This window comes from Arabidopsis thaliana, chromosome 2, assembly GCF_000001735.4.
Source record: "Arabidopsis thaliana chromosome 2, partial sequence".
Lineage (NCBI taxonomy): Eukaryota > Viridiplantae > Streptophyta > Magnoliopsida > Brassicales > Brassicaceae > Arabidopsis > Arabidopsis thaliana.
In genome coordinates this window covers 1421924-1449234 of record NC_003071.7, presented here as the reverse complement: position 1 = coordinate 1449234, position 27311 = coordinate 1421924, and the positions used below count along the sequence as shown (strand labels likewise).

The following is a 27311-nucleotide window of genomic DNA, read 5'->3' as shown; positions in this document are numbered from 1 at the left end:
AGATTAACCGGTCGATTAATATTTATTCTATAATACTTTTTTCTTTGTACGATTGGGCCTTACTTATAAAGGGCCGAATAAAAAAGCCCATTTAAAGAAAGACTTCTTTTTCGTTTTGCATGTGAATGTGTTGTTGGGATTAGATTCGATTCTTAACCATCGGTCTCGTTCATTTCGACTTCACTTTTCGTCCTCTTTCTTCTTCAGATCATGTATGTATGTCGCTAGTAGACATGGATCCATCAAATCTCTGAGACACCTGAGCTTGATGAATAGCCATAGACAAAGCTCTTCGATGCAAATTCTCTTCAACAGCAATCAACTTCCTCTGTGAACGATTCATTCTCTTGCTTCTGGATCAATCTCCTCCACTTCTGATAACAACATCTTTCTTCTTCATGCAGATTACTCTGTTACCCATTATTCACAAAACCCTGAATTTTGCCCAAAGTGATTCCATCATTGCTTAGCTTTAGCCGGGTTCTTGTTTGGAGCTGTTCCTTATGCAAAAAAAATCTGAAAGTTTCTTAGCGAATTGTTACCTCTATTAATTTCAATGGAACAGAAATTGTAAGTATCTTTGGTTCGTTTATGTTTTTCTTAGCTGTTATAAAGATCCAACCCTAACTCTTTGAACCCTAACTTTTTTTTTTTCCTTTGATTTTTGACAGCAAAACCGATTCTATGAATGAGGACAGAATCAGTGACTTGCCTGATGCTTTGCTTCTACAGATATTGTCTTCACTTCCGACAGAAAACGCCATAGCCACGAGTGTTTTGTCTAAACGTTGGAGATCTCTTTGGACTATGTTGCCAAAACTCAAGTTTGATTCCAATTTCAATCCTGTGTTTGATGATGATAACATAGATCCCACTATGTTTTCAGAGAATGTTTACAAGACTTTGTCTTTACATAAAGCTCCGGTTCTAGAGAGTTTGCATTTGTCATTTGAAGGTAGAACAGATTGTTTGCATGTTGGAATATGGATTGCAACAGCATTTGCTCGCGGTGTGCGTAAATTGGTATTGGATAGTTTCTATCAAGAGGATCAAACTGTCACGCTTCCTAGTGTTTTGTTTAGCTATAATGATTCACTTGAGATCTTGAAACTCAAGTGTGCTATCGATTTAGACTTTCCTTCTCGGGTTTGTTTGAAGTCTCTTAGAAAGCTATACCTTGACCAAGTACATTTCAAAGACGAAGAATCTGTTTGCAATCTTTTATGTGGCTGCCCTAGTCTTCAAGATTTGGTCGTGCATAGATATAGCAATGCCGATGTGGCGACTTTCACAATTGCGTCGCCGTCATTACAAAGATTGACCATAGAAGATCTTAGACAAGAAGGAGGTTATGGAAATGGAAGCTATGTGATAAATGCCCCTGGTTTGAAATACTTGAACATCAACGGGGTTATTGATATTGAGTCTTGTTTGATTGACAAGGCACTAGAGTTAGAGGAGGCAAAAATCAGTAACGTTTCTGGTATAACCAATGAGAACATTCTGGAGTCTCTAACTTCAGCCAAACGTCTTATCTTACACTTATCACCCCTTGAGGTAAGCTTAAGATTGAACATTTTCGCTTGGTTATTTTCTCTGCAAATTGGGCTAACACTGTTTTTGTGTATCTAAAATGTATGTAACAATGTTACACTGTTTTGTGGAAATGTACTTAGGTTAAAGTTCCTACTGGTAAAATCTTCGATCAACTAGGCTGTCTAGAGCTACTTACACACGAAAGAGAGTGGTGGAATCTGCTTTCGATCATGCTTGATAGTTCTCCTAAACTACAAATCCTCAAGCTCACGGATGTAAGCAATTTCACTAGTTGTTTGTTTCCACAACTCCACTTTCAGGTAATTTGTTGATTTAGATGACATAAACTGCATTGTTCCCAGGTATATCTGCATGACAACAAAACAAATCCGGACGAACGAAAATGGAATCCACCAAAATGTGCACCGGAATGTTTGTTGTTCCATCTTGAGACATTCTTGTGGATAGGATATGAATGGCAACGAGGTGATGAGAAAGAAGTTGCCACATACATCCTAGAAAACGCAAGACGGTTGAAGAAAGCAACTTTCTCCACAAAACGCATCGGAAGGGAAAAGCTCGAAGATTTTGAGAAGAGGCGTGAGATGCTCAACGAGTTGGCTATTGTGCTCTGGGATTCAAATTCATGTCACCTTGTGTTCGAATCTACTTAATATCTTAGACTTGTATTTTGTTGGCCATTGGGAAATGTTTACTTGGCTGCTCTACCATATATGTTAGATGCTAAATGTTTGGTGACCTTTTGAGGAAGAGTATCAGAAGATTATTACTTCTATACTAGATAATAATCCGCGGTATATTGCGGGTTAAAATCTTTTTATATAGTATAAAGTTTAGATTTGTTGCCATCCGAATATCTATTTTTTGAATATCTTGCATCAACTAGAAGAGTTTCTCTCAATGCTAAAGTGCTTCAAGAGATTCGTTGGCTCAATCTTATGAGGCTATATAATTTATTTCATTTGGTTGCAAAGAAGGTTAAAATGAAAAATACTTGGGTTCAAATACTACAGAGCATTACAAATAGTTCTACGGCACAAGGGGAGGAAACTCATCGCTCGCGGAGTGCATCCAAACTTGGTTTGCGACAAGGCAATGCTAAGGATAGATTTAAACTAAAAGTTACGAAATTTTTTGCATTAAACATGTGTAAACTTTTGTTTTTTCTTTGAATATAATTTAACATTAGATTCAAACAAAAAATAGTTTCCTGCGACATGACATTGTTGTTTGAAGTCAGGACTATGATGTTATCATTTGTCAATAAAAGATGAAGAACAAGATAAGATTTACAGCCACATGACACAACAATAAGTGAATAGACAAAAGCTTCTTAATTGTTTCCAAGAACTACTACTCAAGTTTGTATGCATGAAGAAAAAGGCAAAACTCTGGCGGCCAAGGGTTACTACTCTTGGTCGAATAATACCTGCTCCCTGTACTTGTATCGCTCTCACCACCACCACCACCACCGTGACCACTTCCTTCCATGTCGCTGTCTTCGGTGGTCCCTGGTTTGAATATGAACAAACCATGGCCTGTCCCAGGCATGCTGAACAACCAATCATACACGTCCCAAAACACTTGAACAGGTTGTTTATCTACCAACACTGTCTGATTCCCTCTGAATTTCCATTGCAAATTCTTGACTTGTATCAACACAATCCCATCTATGCTAATCCACATCTCTGGCTCTTTAGGCCCGGAGGTCGAGCTTTCCACGATGATCTCGTGTTCTTTTTTCCTATCGTAAAACTTAGCCCTGGTGGTGAAACACTTCTTGCCAAACACGTTTTCTTTCTTGTAGAACAAGGCAGCCTCGACCAAAGCAGGCCTCGACTTTGTTCTCTTGAAAGCTTTCTTCTTGTAATCACCCACAAGCAAAACCACCTCTTCCTCCGAGACTAAAGCCACGTAGAAATCCGAGCTCGGCTCTGGACTACTCGTGAATTTCGCAGACCTAAAATCCCAATACACCTCTACCGGGTTACCTTCCACATCGAACGACTTGTAGCCTTTCTTGTTCCAAAAATGCCAAGGCTTCAGATCAACCTTGCAACAATAATTCATATCGCCTTCCACGTTTGTCACCATGACCATAAGCGAATGATTCATGAGATTCTTTGACCACAATACCGTAACATTCCTCCAGAATCCGGATATATGCGCTTGGTAAATGCACGTCACGGTGCTTTGTGCTGTCTTGTACGTTACAGGATCCTCTGTTACCTTCTCTGCGAATTGACTACTCCCTCTCGAATGTGATCTAAATGACATGATCGGTTCTCAACTTATACATACAAAAGATGACAAATTTTAACCTAAATATTGGTTTCACATGTCAACCAATAAATGGTGTCGATGTTTTCTTAGAGGCTCGTGAACAAAGCACCTTGTGGCTTCTTTAGCAGATGCAAGAATGGGAGAAAGGAAACAAACGAACAATGGATATCAAATTAATTAGAAAATAGGTTTTGGAAGAAAGAGATTTGGATAGAGATAGAGAAGAGAAAATGGATTAAGGAAGAATGATTTGGAGAAGAAGATCGAGAACCTCCATGTAAGGATGATGATGACGCGTAAGGACGTTGAAGGATGTTTCATCTTAACAAACAGAAATTGTATTTGTTTTGTCATATCTGTTTTTTCTTTCTATTTTTTGTTTTGTTGATAACTTATTATAACAAATCCAATTGGTTTCATCAATGCCAGATGTTTTTTTTGTGTTAAAAGACAACACAATGTGACTCTCTCTCTCTCTTTATATTTTTTAGGTGATGTTCTGTTAGTTAGTTGGTTCATATTCTCAAGAATTTATAAGAGTTGTTAATTAGTTAGTACAAAGAATTCAAATTAAAGAACAAACAAATAAGTTAGAAATACAAAGGGTTTTTTATCTTATTGTCTTAACTTATTAAATACATAGTATGAGGATCTTTTGTGTTGTCCATAAGTATACGTATACATAGTATATTTCATTTTTTTTGGTAATATTATTTAATAGCCAAATAAAACATAAAAATTAAAAAATTAGTAGAGAGAAAAGTTTTTGTTGCAAAATAATTATGGACCCACGTTGTCAAAAGGAGTAAAATAACAAAACTACCTTTTATTTATTGCGAAATGAACAGTAAACGAGACAGTTCCGTGTAATTTTTCAAAATATCATGTAACATTTAAATTTCACATGTTACATTTAGGTAAAAGACATGCTATTTCAAAAAACGTAATAATTTTTTAAGAAAAAACATTGTTGTAGAAATTTTTTACATGAATAGAATCCTTTAAAAAAGAAATTACATGTGATTTTAATAAAAACTGTGTATTAGTAAAAAATAATAATATATTTTAAAATAAATCACGTGTTATTTTAATATAAAAAACGTGTATTACTACAAAATATCATGATAAAGGGAGTTATTAAACTTAATAGAATGATTTTCCAAAACATATCATATGCTTCTTATAAGTAACATGTAATACGAAAAATAACATGATAAAAGGAGAGATATTATGTTTTCGCATGTATTTCAAAGAAAACGTGTTATAAAGGATTAGGTAACTATATGTGCTCTCCAACATGTTTCTGACAATGTACTGTAGCATATAATTAGTTTGTTAATTATAATAAAAATTTTGGCTATTTTGTGCATATTCTCTCTTTTTTTTTTTTTTTATCAATAGGATGAACTATTTATAGATTCCTATCAACACTTGTTCGTTACGACGGTTTAATGACATATATGGATAGTTTTCTAAAGTCCAATTTTACATGATTTTATCGTAGTGCTTCCGAAAGCTTAACAAAATAAAACCAACGGCCTTACAAAAGAAGAGACAAGATGAACCATAAATAGCAAAAGATTTTAAATTAGTGGGAAGGATCTAGAATTTGAAGTGCCAAATTAGCTAGCGTGTGGATTTAGTTGCGCAACGGAGAAACATATGGAGAACTAGTTTTGAGTTTTGAATGAACCTCGATGCAAGATTATATATGTTGCATTTAAACCGAAAGATGAAGAATAGTTGTTTCTTTATTTAGTGTTGGATGAACCTTCTGTTTCTTTGTTTCCAGATCTCATATATGAGGTTTGTCAAGCTATTAGGTATACACATTTACAATCTATATGAAGCCATCAAAAGTGTTACTATATATTGTCAAATGATGTTAAAATAGTACGGAAGAAAAATGATCTTAGTTATTTATACTTCAACTGAAAACAAAATCATTCTGCTATAAGTTCAATTGTGGTATAGTCATCAAGTTCGTAAAAGATAATTAAACTACTCTAACAAAAGTTATCGATTTCACAAAGTTAGTTAAAGTACTCTAATAAAGACTAGTCTTCATCCTATGCATCAAGGGATTAATGGTCTTGATCAAATGTTAAATGCCAAATGTTGGACATTGGCTTCACCCTATCTCTTAAACTCGGCCGAGAAGGAGATTTGCCCCCAAAGAGAAATTTGACCAAAAGTCAATAAAGTTCGATCTATCCATTCCGCTGTTCCGCCCACCAGCTGATTGGTCGGTCTGTTGTCTTCTTTTCTTTTAGAAGTCTGATGATCTTCACCGGTTCCGAAGAGTAAATGCGACAATCAGCAACAATGAGCAGAGAAGTCCTACCCCATCACATTCGCTATAAATACGGGGAGTACGTACGTCCGGCCTAGAGCATAAGCCATATAAGCCAAGGATTATGACTCAAAGTTTTATAAGTCACTAGGTGAGTACCCACGCTGTTGTTTGAGAATTGTTTAAAAATAATTGTTAAACTATTTTTATTGCTAATTTATGTTATTTTCGTGTATGTTATTATGTAGTTAATAAAGTTATATTCAATTTATGTAATTATATTTGTATAGTTAGATTCACTTTTGATTCAAATATCATTATATTTTATTCATGTATAAATCTTCTTATCTATATACCCAAGATATTAATTTTTTTTTAACTATCATGAAATACTTAGATCAACAATATATGATACAATGGTATGCAATTATGTTACTTATTTGGTTTGAAAGTTGTCTAACTTGATTCTAAGCAAACAATTTCTTGTTCCATGTATTCTCTCCTAATCTAGTATTCTAATCACATCATGATAGGCTCATGGCTAAATATTAGATTGACATAATTTGAATAACAAATGTATAACTAACTACTAATTTGCTTTCAAAGTTCTCATATGAAAAATAAAAAATAAAGCAAAAATTAAACAGTTTTTTAAATCAACACTTTTAGGTTTCTCTTTTTGCATTTGCATATAGGCATATTGGAGAAAGTGTCAGTATATTGAACTATACCTAATGTCTCAAAAGACCATTACTTAAAAAACATGCATGTTATTATTAATGGTACCAATTTATCATAAAGCACAAATAGATTATAGCATGTAGACGAAATATGTAATAAAAAGAAAAAACTTAGTTAAAATTACTAAACTAAGAAAGGTTAACTAGCAAACAGCTAAGTTGCAATGCACGAAAATTTCTATCTGTTATCAAGTAATGACTATTAGAAAAATAGCAAAATAAGAAAAGTAAAATGAAAGTAGTGTTGATACATTAACATGATTTTTTGTATTTTTTTTCTTTTAAATGAAAATATGTAGTTAAGAATGAGATTAATGGATGATTTAATGCAATGTGAAACTTTTAATTCTTTATTACTAAGTTTTGTTATTTTTTTAATGATATTAATTTAGAATGACGTATCACACTCACTAGTGTGATGATGTGTCACTCAAATGGAGAAAGTTGGCCAACTTTCATATATATGATATTCTTTTGATACAACTTAGAACAATTTATTATTAGTAGTGTGTTGCTTCTAGTCCAAGTTTTGTTGGCGTGATGACAACAACATAACAATCAATGTTGTGAGTACAAGCAAAACATCAAACAAATGAAATTGACAAATAATATTATTACAAATGATTTAGACACTAAGAGTGTAATGTTAACCAATAAAACGTTCAAAAACACATCCCAACATAGAGCCATGACACGACAACACCAGAAATATCTCAATCCTTAAATGAGAGTAAAGAGTCAGGAAAACGGGATAAGTTATTCAATTCCAAACCAGAAATTATGCATTGATCCATATCTCTTTTCCGGTTACCATTTTCACTCCTTTATAAAGGAGTGAAAATGGAAACCTGAAAGGTGAGATGGATAATACATAGTTTCTGGTTTGGAATTGAATAACCTACCGCGTCTACACGGCACTTTACTTTAAGAATTGTGAGATCTCCGGTAATCTGGTGCCATGGTTCTATGTTGGCATGTGTTTTTCTTCGTTTTGTTGGGTATAAGTTACACTTTCACTCTCAAATCATTTTGTAATTTTGTTTCCTAATTTTCACCAAATGTTTGACATTTTACCAAAAGAGCGACTATATCTAAGGATTTACAGCTTGCTAGAAAGACTCTACATTATCGACTTTGAAATCATGATATTGTATATTTTCAATTTTGGGGTTACTATTCTCATTTAAATGCATTCCTGAGATTATCTTAAATAAATAAAATTGTTTGGTTGATATTTGCTTCTTTTGATTCACACTATTTTGCTGATTTAAACTCAAATTAGATTTGAGTCATGATCGAAATGTTTATACTGTTTCCTTTAATGAGTTTTAAAATATACTGTAGTCATATAAAAAAAATATATATATCGTCATTCAATAATCACTAACCTTGTCAATAATGCCACTTTTCCAATATAACATTGCTTCTGTATCAAAGAAGGCTCACAATTCTTTAGTATGTCTCCACTTCCTACCAACAAACAAAAGATGATCAATATCAATATCCTCGTTCCGTTAAATAAAAAAACTTGTCAATGATAAATGTTCTCAAATGTTTAAAAGTCGGTTCATCTTATGCGCCACATAGATTTGCTAAGGCCGATTATGGCTTTCCTTTGTCTTCACTCATATTCATTTATTTATCACCTCTTTCCATGAACTGCCTCTAATTAATTTCCCTACATATAAAAAAAAATCAATTCGTCCAATAACTTATTAATGAAATAAATTTAGATCTAAGATCATAACAACAACAAAAAGAACAAAACTAACCATTATTATCCCACATTCCTATTTTATATCCAATTTCATAGAGATTATTTTCACGTACATATAAGAGCAAATGCATAGTATTCTTTTTCACGTACATATAAGAGAAAAATCTAATCATCCTCATCATCATCATCTTATGAAAAGTCATCATCAAGATGCCCTCCGACACATTTTAATTATTATTATATTTTCTCTACGTTTCTCATATAAAATATAATATAGATACACCAAATTTGTAAAAGAAATCACATTTTAAGACATTAATAATCTACAAGTAATATTTATGATGAATATTCGATAGATTTAATATTGTACATGAATATCCATACTTTTTTCTTGTGATAACTTCATCTTTCCATCCACCAAAATAAATTGGAGATTTCGACTGCAACTATAGATCATCAAATTTTTGATATATTTTCTCTAACAAGAAAAATTAGATAACAAAACTGTGTGATATATAAACAGTCTTGATATATAAAAAGTTATATATCAAGAAAAATTAGATGTTTAGACATCTTAAGTATATCAAGAAAAATTAGATGTTCTGACATCTGAGGTAGATCAAACAAAAATTGTGTGGTATATACAACTAGATGTTCTCACCTATTTATATTGAAAATAAGGATATGGTGAAATATTTTACCAAAAAAGCAATGAAAATATTTTGACAAACAATCATATTAAAAATTTAGCTTTTGTTTTAAATATTCATTATTAATTTTTTTTGTTCAAGTTTGTTACAATCTATAGATAAAATTATACAAAGACAATATTAAAAAGACAAATTAATTGTTGCATCCCTCTTTGCCTTACCAAAAATAAAAAGACAAATGAATTTCATAATGTAACACCGAGGCATTGGGGCAAACATCTAAAAGGAGTAGTCAGTCTTTTAATTTTCCCTAATTGTTCAAATATTTGTTTCACTACTAAATTTGTTATAACTACTTTTTGCGGGAACATTTCAAATAATATAATTTGAAACGATTTGAGTGCGATATTTAAAATATTGTTAATATTGTTATATCTACTTAACAACTAACTTATTTATTATTGTGGTAAATTTGTTACTATACATATAGTCAAATCTATCGTAAATTTATTTCAATGTAAATAATATGAAATTTTGATTTTACATGTATCAAAAATTATTTCATTTTGAAAAACACAACACAAAATAAAATTAATATACAGTTGTCACCAGAATTATTTTCTAAAATATAAATAAATATAAATTATTTTATAGTATTAAATTTTCAAATTAATGATATTCACCAAAAAAAGTAATTATCTATTCAAAGTATATATAAAAAAAAAAATATAGAAACAAATTTTCTTTATTGGTATTTGTTTCTATTCAACCTTTAATACTTAGAAGTGAAAATAAATTATAATTCTTATACCATTTTTATAATTATTTTTACTATAAAGAATAGGTAATTTTTGCTGGTCAACAAAAAAACAAAAATACTGATTTCTATTGTAATATGTTGACTACAATGAATGTACAATCAATTTAAATGTTCAAGCTAGTAAGAAAGTCTATTTATTGGCTTTAAAAGTAAATAATTAATATCACTTTATCTGTTGAGAAAACAAAATTGTTTGACTAGTTTAGATAACAAGAGAGTTTTCCCGAGTTTTCTATCCCATTATCTTATTTGAGGGTGTTTTTTTTGTCATATGATAATTATTAAAGAGAAAAAGTAATAAAGTACACAGTTAGATCTAAAAGCCAAATTAAAACAGAAACAGAAACAAAATGACAGAGAAACAACGAGAAAAACAAAATGAAATTTATATTTGGAGAACGTGAATATCTTGCAATGCTTTCAACGACCATAGAATGCAGCGCAACTCAGCCCCTGTTCGATCTCGAATTGGCGTAAACGCATCTCGTGCATGATGTTTAGCTTGCCCTATATGATCTCTTACAATCCAAGCTCCTCCACACATTGATTGTTTATTTATCCAAGAAGAATTCAAGTTGCATTTAAGAATACCTTCTTGGGGTTTCCACCATTTTTTCCATCCAAATTGGAGGTGATTGCCCAGGGAATACTGTTGAAGGCTGCGTGTTCACCATTGTCCAATGCAATTGCGTCTTCATACGATTTTTGAACTAAAACATGAAAATTTCATACCTTTCCTTCGAAAATCGTAAGATTACGATTCTTCCAGAATACCCATAGAACCCAAGGAATTGATAGTCGAGTTTGCTCTGGTATATGCTTGTCTTCCATAACATTCAATAAATGAGAGAAGTTTACTAGCAAGGATGTCGAAGAAAAACCTTGGTCCGGAGCTAGGACTAGAGCGAAGCCTAAAATACGTCTCGAGACGTCACAAGAGAATAGAGTATGACATATTGTTTTTGTAGCTATACCACAAATTTGGCACTTTGTGTCATGTTGTATTCCCCGTGTGCTTAAACATTCAGCCACAGAAAGAGCATGCCAACAGAATAGCTTGATTTTTGGCTCAGTTTTTAGATTCCATATTCTCCTTTTAAGCATATTAATCTCAGCATTTTGTGTAAAATGCTCAACTGGAGGAAGAAGAGGGTGATTTATGACAAACCAACACTACAAGAAAACACGGTTTTTACGACTGCAATATTAGTCGCAACGTAGTCGTTAAAGGAGTAGTTACGACTACGTTACGACTAAGTCCCGATGTCAGGAATCCATAGTCGCTAACCCAAATAGTCGTAACATTAGTCGTTAAATAACGACTACGCGACGACTAATCCTCGATGTCGTAAACATTGTCGTAACATAGTCGTATAATATGACGACTGAGTTACGACTAAGTTACGATTGAATCACATGTATATCGACTCGTGTATAGACTACTTTGCGACAATTTAGCGACTAAATAGTGACCAATTAACGACAGTTTAGCGCTACCGTTTCAGGCAAAAAAAAAAAAAATAGTTTGTCTGATTTTGTTTGTATCCAAATTCATTCCAAAACACATAAAAAACAAGACAAAATCATGATTCAAAACAAACTAAAAACCTGAAAAGATTCAAAAACACCAAATTCAATATCCAAAACATACCAAATACAAGATTCTAGTAATTTGACATACAACTAAAAGGTTTGAGGAATTCATGAGAGTTATGACTAAGTTAACTTAAGACTGAGATGGTGAAGATTAGATAGGATCGGTTATGGTTGCTTCAGATGATTGAGTAGCCATAAAGTTGAGAAAGGCTGGATCAGTTTGGCGCAAATACTTTTCCACCAAGGCCAAGTGCTCCAGCTTGTCTTTCTGTTTAGCCACAGCTCGGACTTGCTCTTCCTCACGTCTAGCATTATGAGCAGCCTGCTCTTCGATCTTCTGTTGAGCTTCTTTCAGTTGCTCTTGCAATGACACAAAGGAGGTAGAGTCTGCATGTTTGCCCTTTCCAGTGACTATATCCGGAAGATTATCTTTGAGGCTTCCAACTCCATAATAGTTCCCTCTTGTATCTGTCTCTGTGACCTATGAAAAAAATAGCCAAACCATTAATAAAGAGCTTGAGAAAATGCAGACAATATGCAAGTGAAAATGTAAACTTTACCTCTAGAAAGATGACAGTATGATCCTCTATTGTGAGCTCCCGAGGTCTTGATTCCCCGTCTGAAACATTTGAAGTCTCTGCCTCCATTTCAGACAACTTCTCTTGCAGCTTCTTCTCATAATTTTTAACAATCTGCTCTGCCTTTTTATCTACATAAGTACCATCTGGTTTGGTATGAGTCTTGATGAAAACCTCACCAACAGTCACCCTCCTTCCTAACTCCTTTTCCTGTGATGTTAAAAATGAACAAGGCTTAATACAACATCTGAACTTAAGACAGAGACACATTAAAAAAAAAACAGAGATAGAAGTTAATAACCAGTTCATGTTTGATATTTTGATATGACTTTGGCCCTGACAAATGGATGTGAGGACCGAGCCCATTACGGTCAGACAAGCGAGCCTTGGAATATATCTTACTCCTCGCTATTGCTTCTTCAGTATCCCAATACTCACACATCGCTTTCCAGATATGAGAATCGATGATCCATTTAGGGCACTCTCGACTAGTACTTATCGTGCTAACCATGTCTTTCATCCTTCGTTTACAGATTTCTTCAAAATGCCATTGAACTGTACCTGTTATCAAAGGATCCCAATGGTGTGTTTTCTACAAATAAAAAATAGAAGATGTTAGTGAAAACAAAGCAGCTTAACTTAATACTCTTAAGGCAAGAGGAAGGAAAATTATACCGCAAACTCGAGAAAGTATTTTTCTCGTCTATCCCGAGGAACACATGACCAGCTATAGAACAGACCATCAAATTTGTTGGTCCATACTTTAGTAATCTTCCTAACCAGGCTTGAATTTGTGTCCCGAGTAAACCTGCAAGCAATATACAAGACACTTAATACAATCAAAACCAATACACATGAGACTCTAAACCACATCAACTAATCATAACAAACACATAAGACACTTGAGACACATCTATTTCAAACACAAAAACATACGATTAAGACACAGACACATTCACTCATCAAAACAAGACACTTAATAAGTTGTGTTTTGCATCGGACTCTAATCAATACATCAAAACCATTACACATGAGACTCTAAACCACAACAACTAATCATAACAAACACATAAGACTCAAAACCACAGACAACTAATCATAGCAAACACTTAAGACACTTAAGACACATCTAATTCAAACACAAAAACACACGCTTAAGACACAGACACATTCACTCAACAAAACAAGACACTTAATAAGTTATGTTTGGCATCGGACTCTAATCAATACATCAAAACCATTACTCAGTCCACATAATCAAAGACAAGAATCATGAGTTAATTATGCAACAAGATTGATTCAGACATCAAAACACAATACACATCTAAGTGATTAGATAAAAACAACTATTACTACACAAGACACATCTAATTCACACATCAAAACAAACACTTAAGACACATCTAATAAATCAATACAAAACAATCCAATCAATACACTTAAGACACATCTAATTCAGACTCTAATCAAAACACTCACACAACAAACCAATACCTTCAGGTTCCAATCAATACACCAATCAACATCTACTTCAGACTCTAATCACTATCCAATCAATACACAAGACACATATATACTAGACACTCGCACGACTACACTCAATACACTCACACAACAAACCATTTCACATGACACTCAAATCCAGACAACTAACCAAGACACATCTAAGTACTTACCAAGTTGTTTTTGGCATCGATGTGGGAGAAAGCACGGTGGTCCACGCCTCACGGCCAGGCATTTGAAGCACATCATTTAAAGCCTTCAAACTGTCCTCCCGGAGTTCCGGTAACACATCAGCCACAGGTTCGTGGAAGTTGTTGCCTTGGGAAGATGGTTGACTTGCATGAGAGTTCTGAAGTGGAGAACCTGGAGGATCTTGTTGTGGAATCGATCGGTTAGATGCCTCATTCTGGACTTCTTCTGACAAAAGAGGTACAGGGACTTCACGATTAGAGGAGTTCTGGAAAAGGGCTTGCGGAGGTGGATAGTCAGAGACTCGGGGAGTGAATGACCTTGCTAGTTGGGGTTGAACCCGGACTCGCTCTTGGGATGACTGAGGTGGAGGATTGTTGTCTGCCGGCGTGAAGTTGTATTGAGGAGGTAGAGGGTTTATTCGTTTCCCCGTAGTGGGAGTAGAGGCTCCAGCTCTCTGAGTAACATTGGGTTCTATTTTTCTCTTCCTTCTTCGCTTAGCTAGAGGCATCGAATCGAACTTGTTTGCAAACCCTAGAGGAGACACTTCTTCTAAAAGTGAGAGAGATCCGAGAGATTCGAAGAAGAAGATAGCAGAAGGAGAACAATTGATGAAAATTTAGAGGAAGGATTGAAGAAACGAAAGAGAGAGATGAAGATTCAGGGTGAATCGAAGAAACGAGAGAGAGAGAGAGAGGCGAAGAGAAATGAATTAGGGTTCTTCATTCTCGCAGTGTTTATTATTTTTTGTAATAATCATAGGTTTTCATAACTTTGGTCTATATCCAAAACAAAGTTATTTATGTGATTAACCCTTCATACCAAAAACAATGTTTAATCACTATATATCCATTAATATTTATCCCTTTTTAATTTATTAATTAGAGTGATATATATACTTTGTACAATTTTTTAATTAAATTAGTGCATTTTTAAACAAAATCATAGGTTTTATACAAAATCATAGGTTATTTTGGTGATTAACCCTTCATACCAAAATAATGTTCAATCACTATATATTCATTGATTTATATCCCTTTTAATTAATTAATTAGAGTGATATATACATATATATATATATATATATATATATATATATATATATATATATATATATATATATATACTTTGTACAATTGTTTAAAGAATGCATTTTTAAAATAAAGCTTTGAACTGAAATATGTTATAATTTTTACTTATATCTTGACAATTACAAAACTAATAGTCTAATTTTAGCATATCTAATTTTACTTAGTTTACACAAAACTATAACACTATAAAAATTCTTTGATTATTGTTACAATTTTAACGACTTATTAGCGACTCTTAATTCTCCGACTTACTTATAGTCGTAACGTAGTCGTTACCTGACGACTACTTGGACAACTATTTATAACAGTCGTCATTTAGCGACTACGGAACGTCCCTTTTATTTTAGTAGTAGATTTGTCGCTAAATAGTCATTCAATAGTCGCTAAATGTTACGACTACTTATACAGTCGCCTGATGTTGTCGTAAAAACCGTGTTTTCTTGTAGTGAAAGCCCAAACATAATCACCTTCCAAAACTTCAGTTGGTACCATTGCCGTTATTTGTGCTATATCTTGTGGGAGGAAAAGCTCTTCTAATTTGTCCAATTTCCAACCATCTGCATCAAACAAATCAGAAACTTTGAAAAAGTATTGTTTACTAGCTGGCGCTCTTGGCAACGTATCATTTATCCATTTTTCAAACCAAACATAGGTTGATGAACCATTTCCAATCACTTTAAGCAGAATCCCTTTCAACAAATCTCGACCAAGAAGAATGCTTCTCCAAGCATATGATGGTCTTGTACCATTCCCACATTCTAGGATATCTTTGTTGCGAAAGTATCTGGATTTGTACAATTGTGCTAGTAAAGAGTCGGGTTCTCTAAGTATTCTCCATGCTTGTTTAGCTAAAAGAGCTTGGTTAAAATCTTCTAAGTCTCTAAACCCCAAACCCCCTTTTTCTTTTGATTGACACATCATCTTCTTCCAAGCTACCCAAGGGATTTTTCTTTTTCCTTCACAACTATTCCACCAAAAAGAAGTCATTGCTGATGTTATCTTTTTACAGAGGTTCTTTGAAAGGCGGAAGCATGACATTGCATAAACAGAGAGCGTCATGCCGATTGACTTAAGCATCACTTCTTTTCCCCCAAGAGATAAAGTTTTCCCAAACCAACCAGATAATCTACAACGCAGCTTATCTCCAATGAAAGCAAAAAGAGCCAGCTTGGAACCACTAAAACATTCAGGAATTTTCCGTCTCCATCTTCCTGCGAGATGCCAAGTATACTTTTCTTACTATGTTTTGTGATTCCGTCAATTTTAGCTCCAAAGGAAATGGTAGATTTCTGAATATTTATTTGTTGTCCCGAAGCATCTCCATAGAGCTTTAAACATTTTAGAATTTCAGAACTCTCTTCTATGTTTGTGCGACATAAAAACAAGCTATCGTCCGCAAACATAAGATTTTGTATTGAAGGGCTTGAAAAAAGTAATCTCATACCCGTTAGTCTTTGGACATTCTCTGACTGCTTCATAACATTGATAAGCGCCTCAACACAAAAGAATAAACAAGAATGGAGATAGGGGATCTCCTTGTCTTATACTTCTTTCAGGTTTGATAAAACCATGAGCTGCTCCATTAATTTGAGGGTGTTTACATCTTCATGTTAAACATCTAACAATAAAACCATCTAACATATATTTTTAAAAACATTTTTCACAATCAAAACTATTAATTCCACGTACCATACTGACCATTACTTTTATTTATTTATTTTTGATTACCATTAATTAGATAAAATATTCACTTATATAAGAACTTGTGCCATGCACGGGTAAATTTAACTCTATTTAATTTTATTTATAATATAAGTTTTTCTTAGACTTTTAAATTTTTTCACTATGCTTGAAAATTATATTGTGGTTGTGTTTTGTTTCATAACATGTTTAAAGGCATAAATCTGAATTCTAATTGATTTGTTTTCTTGAGTCACTAAATCTCTGACCAAAATTGGCCCAAGTGTGTAGTTGTGGGTGAAAACTCTTATAAAGTCTTACTAAAAATTATTTTTATAGTTTAGTTAGTGGTTAATAAATACACATATATATGAATAATTAAAGGTATATAAAAATATGTACATATTATATAATATTTTTCTACAAACAAAAATATATATCTGATGTTAAAAATTGTGTTCTCTGAATTTCAATAATATTTGTAAATTCTAAAAATCAAACTAAAAAAATGATTTAAAAGAAGCGTAATTGTTTTATAAATTACTTCTTAAGACGTGAAAACTGCGGTTTAGTTAACGTCTACAATAAAGAAAAAATTGGGTAGAAAACAATAGATATGATCCAAATATGATTTTTACTAACCCAATTTTGATCTCAAACAATATATACACTAAGTTTATGATTTTACCTAAAATAACATCACACACTTTTCAATTTCGACCCAATTTGGACTCAATACATGCTTTAGAGTTTAGATGCATCAATATGTTGTCGTTTCCAGCCCAACCACGCTTAAATGATAAGTGCACTTTGGTGACATAGGTGGCCAAATTAATTATTTAAAACCTTTTTGCATTCATCACCATCTTTTTGAAACCCTGGTATTACACATTAGCATTGCCTCTTCATCATCCCACCATTCCGTACTTTACAAATGTACAACATGATCTAAAGATAACTTGAATTTAGGAATTTGCTAGGTGTCCTCTAAAAAAATGATCAATGTTCACAAATCGTGATGAATGGGAATATTCCAAACTGTTGATATTTGCGGTAGTGTCCATATTTGAAGGGCTGTGGGACACTCAAAAATTATATGATTAATTGTCTCCTATGGCGTCACACATCTACCACAAACCGTATCAAAATTAATATCTCTTTTCCTCGGATTTGAAGTAAGCGGCACATATCCAGTAATAAATTGGCAAACAAAATGTCTCAATTTCGGTTGATATTGAATTTTCCAAGAATAAGCTTGAAGAAGTTTGGTATCCAGGACAAAATAGCGAGTTTGTTTCCACCTTGCTTCATCATTTGTTATGTATAGTAGCGAGACTATAATAGATGTTTGGTATCCAGGCCAAAATAGATGATAATATTCATCTATAACACGACATATCAATTTTACTATAATATGAATACTTATATACCTATTATCCTAATTTTTCACTATCATGAACTCATACAACAACAATATATAATATATATTGAGAAAATGTATGTAGTTATATTATTTGTAATCTGAAACTTGTCTAACTTAATTGTAACAAATAATTCTTTTAAAATGTATGTGGTTATGTTATTTTTTATATATATATGATTGAAGTTTTTTTTTTATCAATTTGTTCTGATTTGTTTTTTTTTTTGTTTACTGAAAATGATGAAATTTGGATCCCATCGTTTTTTTTGATGATTCTTTTCTTTGTTCTTACCAATAAAAATTTTATGTTCTTTTTGTTTATAAAATTATAACATTCATAAACGATGTCAAAAATTATAATTTTGAATAGGGCTTTAGATAACGTTGGACCGGATCAGCTTACGTGTCAGAAAAAAAAATCACATAACTGAGAGAAAGAGTCACAAATTATTACTTCATTCTATCTCTAAGACTAGTTCGGCATTCGACTTGTCTAGTACTATCATTTTCTTATATGTAATCGTTAAAGCCCGAACAATTCCCCGTGATAGCCAAAAGTATCTCTTTGTTATCCCAAAAGGTAATTACCTTCTCCGATCCTCCTATCAACATCAAATATATAAAACGCTTATTTCAAAAATCCTATTTTACAAGATGATAAATTATATTTTAGCAACATAAAAAAATAGATAATGAAGATATAGTAAATGTAATAAGGTATGTGTAGCAAGTTATCTATTGTTTTTGGCACGATGTATCCACATTTAGCCTTCTTATCTTTGTAACTATGGACGCGGTCAATAAGTAACACGATTCGTCTTGTTTGCCTAAAAGAAAAATATTCGTCTCTGTTTATAACATTTGATTAACATTTTCAACACTAAACTATGGAGATAGTTGGTCACCGAGGAGGTTGGGGTGATTTCCCTGGTAAAGGCGTCGGAAGTTGTGTTTTCGGTGGCGGTGGAGGAGGTCCTGCTTTTGGCGGCCGTGGGGGAGGTCCTGGTCGTGGTTATGGCGGCGGCCCAAGAGTTCATGGTCCTGGTTATGGCATCGGCAGCAGAGGTCCTGATCCTGGTCCTGGTTTTTTTTTCGGCGGAGCAGGTCCTGGTCCAGGTTATGGCGGCGGAGGAGGTCATGGTCCTGGTTATGGGGGCGGAGGCGACGGTCGTGGTTATGGCTCAGAGACAGGTGGCGGAAATCATGGGCCAGAAGGTGGTAAATAGAATGAGGTTCTTGGTTAAAAAACCAAAACCATTTTCTTGATTTTAAATGTTTGTTTTTTTACTTTTTACTGTAGTGACAAGAACGTTAAGAGATGAGCCACCATCACATAGGATACTGACAATAACAAATTTCTCCGAGATTATTGGGAGAGAAGAACCCTACGAATCCTCTGTTTTTGAGGCTTATTTTGAACACAAATGGTAAAGAACTAAATATCTTACACTCTTCCACATTTTTTTTACACTTGATATATATATTTGAGTTTATTTTGATGTTAAAATAAAAATAAATCAGGAGATTGATTTTGTACGTGAATGGTAATCAAAACGATGGTGGAAGTAATCATATCTCACTTTACTTGAGGTCCGAAGAGACAGATCATCTTACATACGATGGTAGTATCAATTTTGTACTCAAACTCTTTGTCTACAATGGGAAACAAGACAAGTATCTGACTGTTACAGGTAGTTTAGATGTTTGTGGAATTTTACTAGATCCATTTTATATTACAGATTTATTGCTACTTTTACTTGGTAATTATGTATGACCACGTCTACGGTTATTACGGTTACGGTTTATTAACCACCGGTTACGGTTATAATCTTTTTTTAATCTTAACTTTGGTTGAAACGGTTACAGTTAAATACGGTTACGGTTAAATACGGTTATGGTTAAATTCGGTTACAGTTATTTGATAATTATGATATAGTTAATATATGAGACAAAATATTATATTTTTTAATCTTTATAATAAAATAAATAAATAAATAGTGATATATCAAATAATATTTATTTTACGTGATTATGTGTTTCAAATAATTATAGTAAATCATCTATCTATTTTTCTTAAATAAACCAATGAATAAACAAATTAGTGGTCATAATTATAATGATTGAATTAATTACAATTTCCAAACAAAAACAATACTAAAGAAAAGATGTTGTGAGTATTAAGAAACAGTTTTAAGAGTAGAAATAATAATAATATGAACTACTTAATGGTAAAAAGAGTAGTGTAGTAACTTCGATCGTAGTAGTGGGCATATTAAACGATTTAAGGTACTATTTTAGTGAAATAATTATTTATTTAGAATTATATACAGTTACAACTATATTTTAAAGTTTTAACAATATGGTTAACCGCGCGGTTAACCGACGGTTTTGATACGGTTATGGTTAATTAACGGTTACGGTTACTATATTTTCTTAACCGTAACTGATCTATTTTCACGGTTAACGGTTACGGTTATTAACCGTTTTATACGGTTACGGTTGGGTTACGGTTAATAAACGGTCCGGTTACGGTCCGAAATACGGTTAGATTTTGGTAATGCCTATTGGTAATTGTAGATGTCAAATATTAAGGGTATATGAATTTTTTCATGGATTGTGACTAGCATGTTTTTGCAAAATTGTGGATTGCAGATGGAATACAGAAACGATACAACTATAAGAATAAAGAGTGGGGATACGGAAAATTGATTCCTCTTTCAACATTCCTTGACACGAGCCAAGGTTACCTTGAGCAAGACACTGCTTCTTTTGGTGCTGAGATCTTTCTTTGTCCACCGATTCAGGTACAAGAGAAAGTCACATTCATATCAAACCCTCCAAACAATGTTTTCACTTGGAAGATACTTCATTTCTCTACGTTGGAGGATATAGTCTATTACTCTGATGATTTTCTGGTTGAAGACCGATACTGGTTAGTACTTTTGGTAGCCATATTTTTTAGACCCTATATAGTTTGCAAAAAAGTCTTATAGATTGCATCTGTTGTGTGCATTGCGTAGTGGTCAAGTATAATAATGGTTTTTTGTTGATGTATAATCAGGAGATTAGGAGTTAACCCTAAAGGTACCGGAGATGGAAGATCACAAGCAATCAAAATCTTCCTATATGCTCAAGGTCATAAGCCAAATGCAGTTGTTTCATCCACTTGGGGAGCCGTTAATCTGCGGGTAAAGAATCAACGAAGCTCCAATCACTCACAAATATATTGTAAGTAAACTAACCAAAAAAATAAGAATAATACAAATGTTGATCTCCACGAGTGAATAAATGAAATTAATAGTAGTTGATATAAATTGTTTTTTTTTCTTCTTTGGTTTTTGTTTCTTTTTGTTTTTGCAGCTGCAGCTTTGTACCCTATTCGAAACGATTATGGTGTGGGAGTTAACACTGTATTATCATTAGCAGAATTAAATGATGCAGTGAAAGAGTATTTGGTGAATGATTCCATTATCTTTGAAGCTGAAATGGTGAAGGTCTCTGTGACCAACATCGTTCCTATTTAAATATCTCTACTTGTTCCGTTATTCAAGTAGTTGATGAATAACATGAAGTTTAAAATGCATGTGATGTAATCGTTATTTCTGTTTTGTTATCAATAAAATGAAATTCTCTTGTTTTTTTTTTTTTTTTTAAGATGTCGGGAATAGTTGGATTGTTTTAACTATAAGGATAAACTCAACCATATACAATGGGGTTGAATGGTGATACAGCAAGGCTATTCGATTGGTCTTATGTGTTTAAGGGCCCAAATATTGTATATGTAATTATAAGTCGGAGATAATATATATTCTTTTTTTGTTTTAGTATTTAGTAAACGAAAAATAAAAATGAGGAACAAGCCAAGCATCCCTTTATCACATATGGCGGGAACGAAATGCAAGACGACACGGAGAAACACACTCCCCTTCATCTAGTCTCATCAAGCTCATTGATAAAACCGTTCGAAACAGAATCAGTTCAATCAAAGACGTTGGCTACTATAGCTACGACAAGTGTCTAATCCTATGGTTCTCAACGCGTCCTCCAACCTAATCAATCTTTTTCTGATTCGTTACCTCAGAAAAACTCTCAACTCTCCTATGTTTCTCATTCGAAATCTTCTAAATAAACAGATGCATTTATTGTAATAAGTTTTTTTTTGTTTGAATATAAATTTTACATTCTTTCGAAAAAAGGAGTGCAAGTAGTTGTATTAAAATAAGAGGTTGGAAACGTTGAATGGCTATTCGTCTCACTTTTTACCATTTAAAATGAATATATTGGAAAATTGATTCAACCCATTCAACCAAAAAAATGAAAATATGAACAAACTATAAAGGAAAATTGTTCAACCCTTTCATCTCCTATTTTGAAGAGGAATAAATTAAATAATGTTCAACTTTGTTTTGTTCAACTTAAGAATTTCCAATCACTCAACTATATATCATCCATTTGGAGCCATATATTTAACTCATGGTGATTAGTGAACTATTTATATTTCAATCACAAGAGCGGTCCTAAATTAAAAAAAAAAAATCTTTAAACGGACCAAACTAAGTGCATGATTGGTTGGGCTGTAAGTCCGACTTACAACCTTAATTTTTCTTAGAACTTTGATTACGTATCAATCGTGTGGTAGCTTTATTTTTAAACTTACAGCCCATTTTTTTTTTTTTTTTAAAGGTTGTAGGAGAGTAAATTTTCAAAACCATATTTTATTGGCTGTAAAATTTTTAATTCATTAGATAAATACAAGAAATTGAAATTATCAACATTATATAACAAAAAAAATATTTACTATATTTTATTTTTATATCATCATAATATATTTATTTAAATTAGTAATATAAGGCATTTTATTTACTATATAAAATTTTTTATTACAACTATTATATTTTACTAATCCATTTTCTAATAAATTATTTAAAGTCAAAAATTTACAGCAATAATTCTACAGCAATAAAAGTTATAGTTACAGCCAACATAACTACAGCAAAATCTCTACAGCAAAAATTGTACAGTTATAGCCCAACCAATCACCCACAAAACTCCAAAGTCTGCTCCCACTGTAAGGTAAGGTTACTGTAGATTACGACTTAACATCGTAGAATGATGTCATATATATATGTTACTGATTAAGTACGGTTAATAGCTCTAACATAATATTTTTTATTTTATTTGCATGAGTTATTGATTAGAGATGGAATACCCAAAAACCTATGAAAATCAGTACAAATAACAAAATTATTTGTTATGATTTTACTAGAGATCACAGGGTTACTAGGCTAAGCCCATTAACCATCACTTATCAGCTATATCAGGCACAGTTGTTGCCATTGTTCATATTTCAAAACTGCAACTATAGCTGGTTCGAGCCTTTTCTCCCTGCTAAAAATTCTCTTCTCTCCATTTCAGATTGGCCTTTAGAAAATATTCATTTGTTTTTATATCAAGCAAAATCATAGATTGTTTAAAAAAAAATCTAAAACAAAATTGTTTGTTGCAACAAATTTTATTTTAAAATTTAAATTAATTGATTTTATGTCTTAATTATAAATTATTTTAATTATTATTATATTTTATTGAGGCACTTTTAGTAATTTAATATATGAAAAACAGTTTTTAATAAAGAAAAATGGATAGGATATTTTCAAACAAAAACTCATAAATATGACATTTTTCAAATTTACTCTTTTTTTTTTTGTCATCAGATATTATTTAGGACTCAAACGAGCCTATTTTGAGGAAAATTGTTTACAAAAGTGGTATGTAGCGGTTCCGCACAAATTTTTCGTGCCAAATAATCTACTTTGACATTTGCATTGCGAGAGATTAAAGATAAAGAAAAAGATGAGAATTCTTGTTTGTCGCTCTGGAACTCCTCCAAATAAGTTGAAAATGCTGGCCATTCGGTTGGGGAAGACACCATTTTCACCAGGTCTGAACAGTCTGTAAAAAAAGCTACTTCTTGGTTGTCGGCGCCAATCATACACTTCATTGCCCAGAGTAAAGCTTCGACTTCTGTAGGGAGAGGAGAAAGACTTATACACAGATTAGCAGGTCCCATAGTTGACGACCCTTCATTGACTGATGTACAAAACCACCCTATACCTGAATTGTTTTTGCTTTCTTTCCATGAACCGTCCACAAAACAACGAAGGCTAGACTACCTATTATCTTGTGAGATATCCTTCACCCAAATTTGTTTTTCCGATCACAAAGAAACATGGTTTTCATTGTTGAACTCAACTTAAGCTAACTGCCACGATTGTGCCTATATTTCTGCTAGATATAACACATCTAACGGATCTTTTTCGATATTTTCAAATATTTTTTCATTCCATGCTTTCCAAATACCAAATTATCCACAGATATGCGAATGAATCAAATTCTAAAGGGATTCTTGAGAATAAGTGATCCAAATTTGCATAAATAGAATCTATGGGAAAAACTCCTGGGACCGTAGGAATCTTTGAGAGAGCCCATATTTGTCTTGCCGGATGACACTGGAAAATAGTATGATTTATTGTTTCCTCTATAGAGCCACATCTCACACATCCTACATCACAATTTATACCTCTTTTTCGTAAATTCTCTGTTACCGGCACACAACCTGATAATATTTGCCATAAAAAATGTTGTAACTTAAGCGGACATTGTACTTTCCAAACATGGGCTTTCAAAAATTTGATCTCTAGGCCAATGAAAGATGAATTATTTGCCAAGTTTTCCATCTGTGTTGTCTGGTAGCCGGATTTAACTGTATAGTTTCCGGATTTTATGAAATGCCAACCTGGGAAATCCTCCCTTGTTGACGCACCCTAGTAACTGGACATCTTCCAGATCAAAGAGCTCTTTCAAGTGGTCAGTATTCCAGAAATTTGACCGGCTATCTACAAGATTTTGGACTTTTAAAGATGGGTCAATAACTGAACTATTACTTTTTGCTGGTCTCGGGAATTGAGTCGGGATCCATGGGTCCTCGCAAACAGAGATGGAAGCCCCTGAACTGACTCTTTGAATAAGTCCTTTGCAAACCATAGATCTAGTTGAACAAATACTTCTCCAGCAATAAGACGGAGAGTATGATTTTATATTTTCCAAAGGATTGGATTTTCTAAAATATCTCCCATTAAATACCTTAGCAAAAAAGAGAATCCGGAAACAAAATTAGACGCCATAACTGTTTCGCTAGTAAAGCCGAATTAAAATCATCTACATCGCGAAAACCTAAGCCACCCTCTGATTTACTACTACACAGTTTATTCAAAGCCATCCAATGCATACCTCTAGATTCCCCATTCGAGTTCCACCAAAATCTTGCCATCGCACTTGTTAACTTGGAAGTAATTGTTTTTGGAAGCCTAAAGCAAGACATCACATAAGTTAGTAATGCCGCGGCAACCGATTTAATCATCACTTCTTTCCTTCCTTTCGATTAGAATTTTGCTAACAACCCATTTATTCTTGTCTGTAATCTATCTCTAACAAAGGAAAAAATCTTTGTCTTCGAGCTCCCTAAACTCTCAGGTAACCCTAGATAAGAACCCATACCTCTAATATTATGAATTCCCAAGGTCGATTTAATTTTTTCCTTTATAGCATCATCTACTTTATGCCCGAACAGGATCGATGATTTTGTGAAATTTATCATTTGTCCTGATACTGATTCATATTGTTTTAGGACACCCAATATTACTCTTCATTGTTCTTTATCAGCTTTACAAAAAAAAAACTATCGTCCACAAACAACAAATGAAACACGGAAGGGCTCGTTGTTGCTACTTTACTACCCGTGATCAATTTATCTTGTTCTGCTTTCCATATATTCGCTATACGGACCTCTGTGCAAACGATGAATAAGTAAGGAGAGAGAGGATCCCCTTATCTTAAACCTCGATCAGGTATTATTAGTCCTCTAGGTTGTCCATTAATAAGGACCCTATATTGACCACTTTCCATTCTCATCATGTAACCCGGTTATCCGATTCCTAACTTGTCTCTGATTAGTCAGAGCATGGAAATATTTCGAATTATTGTCCCCTAGAGTCATCCAAAGACTCCGACTTTTCTGATACCAATATTGTTCCTCATCTCGATAAGCCTCTTTTAGCCGTAATGTTAGATCTGTAATCTCTTCCCGTGTTTTCGAATCATCCCTCAAAGCCGCATTTAATTCATATTTAATATCTTCTATTGTCTTTCGTTCGTACGGAGTTAATTCTCTCCGCCATTGGGAGATAGCCCGCCTACAATTATTTAATTTTTCCACAAACTGCCTTTCTCCTGAACCAGTGGCGAGTTTTCAGCCAGTAGAAATTGCCTCTAATAACCCTTCTTTGCCTATCCATCTTTTATCAAACCGAAAATTTTGCTTTCCTCGTGATTTCTTATCCGCAATCGTGGCTATCAATGGTGCATGATCGGAAGCTACCATTTTTAGATATTCAATAAAAGAATTACTAAATAAATCATGCCAATCTTCATTAGTTAAAGCTTTATGCAACCGACACCGTATTGGTTTTTTATCCCGCCAATTCCGCCAAGATAACCAATCTCCATGATAAAGAAACTCCAAAAGCCCGCAATCTTGAATTATTAAATTTATAGGTATAAACGAAGAAGCATGTCTTAAACTGCCCCCTCATTTTTCATGGTTACATGTTAATGCATTAAAATCGCCAATTAAAAACCAAGGTGTATCCCGAGTCGTACCAATTCGTGTTAATCGTTCCCAAACTTGATCTCTATTTTTTGGTATCGGGTCTCCATATACAAACATAAGACAAATAGTTTTTCCTTTATAAACTGGTTCAATATCAATTAACCGATTACTTTGAAAAATGATTGAGACATAATAATCATTATTATAAAACAGAGCTAATCCCCCACTATAACCAATAGGGTCAACCATTGTTAAATTTTTCCAAGTGACCAACAAATATTTTCATATATAACGTAGATTATTTTGTTTCCGAGAGAAATAAAAAATCTGATCGATATTTTTTCCAAAAATCCCTTAAATATCCAATGGTTGCCATATTTCCTAATCCTAGACAATTCCAACTCAAAAAGGTTCTGAAGTTCTGCTTATTCAGTTTTCTCTCTCGGGCACCATTTTCGAGGACAGCTTCCCAATCAAACTTTTCGACGCCGGTGAGCAAGATGCTCACCGGCGTCGGGAGATCCCAAGT

At 33.3% G+C, this 27311-nt stretch overlaps 3 protein-coding genes, 1 long non-coding RNA gene and 3 pseudogenes across 7 annotated transcripts; 3 read left to right on the top strand and 4 right to left on the bottom strand.

Moving 5' to 3' along the window:
- Window positions 1-134: 134 nt before the first annotated feature.
- On the top strand, window positions 135-2440 carry AT2G04230 (FBD, F-box and Leucine Rich Repeat domains containing protein). Its single transcript, NM_126458.5, has 4 exons — window positions 135-570; window positions 672-1557; window positions 1677-1811; window positions 1899-2440. The coding sequence occupies exons 1-4, from the start codon at window positions 557-559 to the stop codon at window positions 2208-2210; spliced, it is 1347 nt and encodes a 448-aa protein (NP_178506.3). The 5' UTR covers window positions 135-556; the 3' UTR covers window positions 2211-2440.
- Window positions 2441-2727: 287 nt separating this feature from the next.
- On the bottom strand, window positions 2728-4150 carry AT2G04220 (DUF868 family protein (DUF868)). Its single transcript, NM_126457.3, has one exon. The coding sequence runs from the start codon at window positions 3832-3834 to the stop codon at window positions 2911-2913; it is 924 nt and encodes a 307-aa protein (NP_178505.1). The 5' UTR covers window positions 3835-4150; the 3' UTR covers window positions 2728-2910.
- A 6306-nt stretch (window positions 4151-10456) lies between these two features.
- On the top strand, window positions 10457-10810 carry AT2G04745. Its single transcript, NR_140033.1, has one exon. It is a non-coding gene; the product is annotated as an other RNA (long non-coding RNA).
- An 834-nt stretch (window positions 10811-11644) lies between these two features.
- AT2G04210 lies at window positions 11645-13107 on the bottom strand (annotated as a pseudogene; the record flags this gene model as incomplete). The annotated part of the gene is made up of 4 exons: window positions 11645-12137; window positions 12217-12444; window positions 12536-12826; window positions 12910-13107.
- Window positions 13108-14300: 1193 nt separating this feature from the next.
- On the bottom strand, window positions 14301-16668 carry AT2G04200 (annotated as a pseudogene; the record flags this gene model as incomplete). The annotated part of the gene is made up of 1 exon: window positions 14301-16668.
- Window positions 16669-18828: 2160 nt separating this feature from the next.
- AT2G04190 (TRAF-like family protein) lies at window positions 18829-21914 on the top strand. Its single transcript, NM_126455.3, has 6 exons — window positions 18829-19332; window positions 19418-19544; window positions 19639-19808; window positions 20770-21049; window positions 21179-21345; window positions 21478-21914. The coding sequence occupies exons 1-6, from the start codon at window positions 19005-19007 to the stop codon at window positions 21639-21641; spliced, it is 1236 nt and encodes a 411-aa protein (NP_178503.2). The 5' UTR covers window positions 18829-19004; the 3' UTR covers window positions 21642-21914.
- Window positions 21915-23842: 1928 nt separating this feature from the next.
- Window positions 23843-27197, bottom strand: AT2G04180 (annotated as a pseudogene; the record flags this gene model as incomplete). The annotated part of the gene is made up of 1 exon: window positions 23843-27197.
- Between the last annotated feature and the right edge of the window lie 114 nt (window positions 27198-27311).

Excerpts from the sequence above, each read along its gene's own strand:
- AT2G04230 (NM_126458.5), top strand. Across the intron at positions 1,558-1,676 it reads TACACTTATCACCCCTTGAG|GTTAAAGTTCCTACTGGTAA; the intron begins GTAAGCTTAAGA and ends AAATGTACTTAG. Across the intron at positions 1,812-1,898 it reads AAATCCTCAAGCTCACGGAT|GTATATCTGCATGACAACAA; the intron begins GTAAGCAATTTC and ends CATTGTTCCCAG.
- AT2G04220 (NM_126457.3), bottom strand. The coding sequence starts at position 3,834 with ATGTCATTTAGATCACATTCGAGAGGGAGTAGTCAATTCGCAGAGAAG.
- AT2G04190 (NM_126455.3), top strand. The coding sequence starts at position 19,005 with ATGGAGATAGTTGGTCACCGAGGAGGTTGGGGTGATTTCCCTGGTAAA. Across the intron at positions 19,545-19,638 it reads GCTTATTTTGAACACAAATG|GAGATTGATTTTGTACGTGA; the intron begins GTAAAGAACTAA and ends AAAATAAATCAG. Across the intron at positions 21,346-21,477 it reads CAATCACTCACAAATATATT|CTGCAGCTTTGTACCCTATT; the intron begins GTAAGTAAACTA and ends TTGTTTTTGCAG.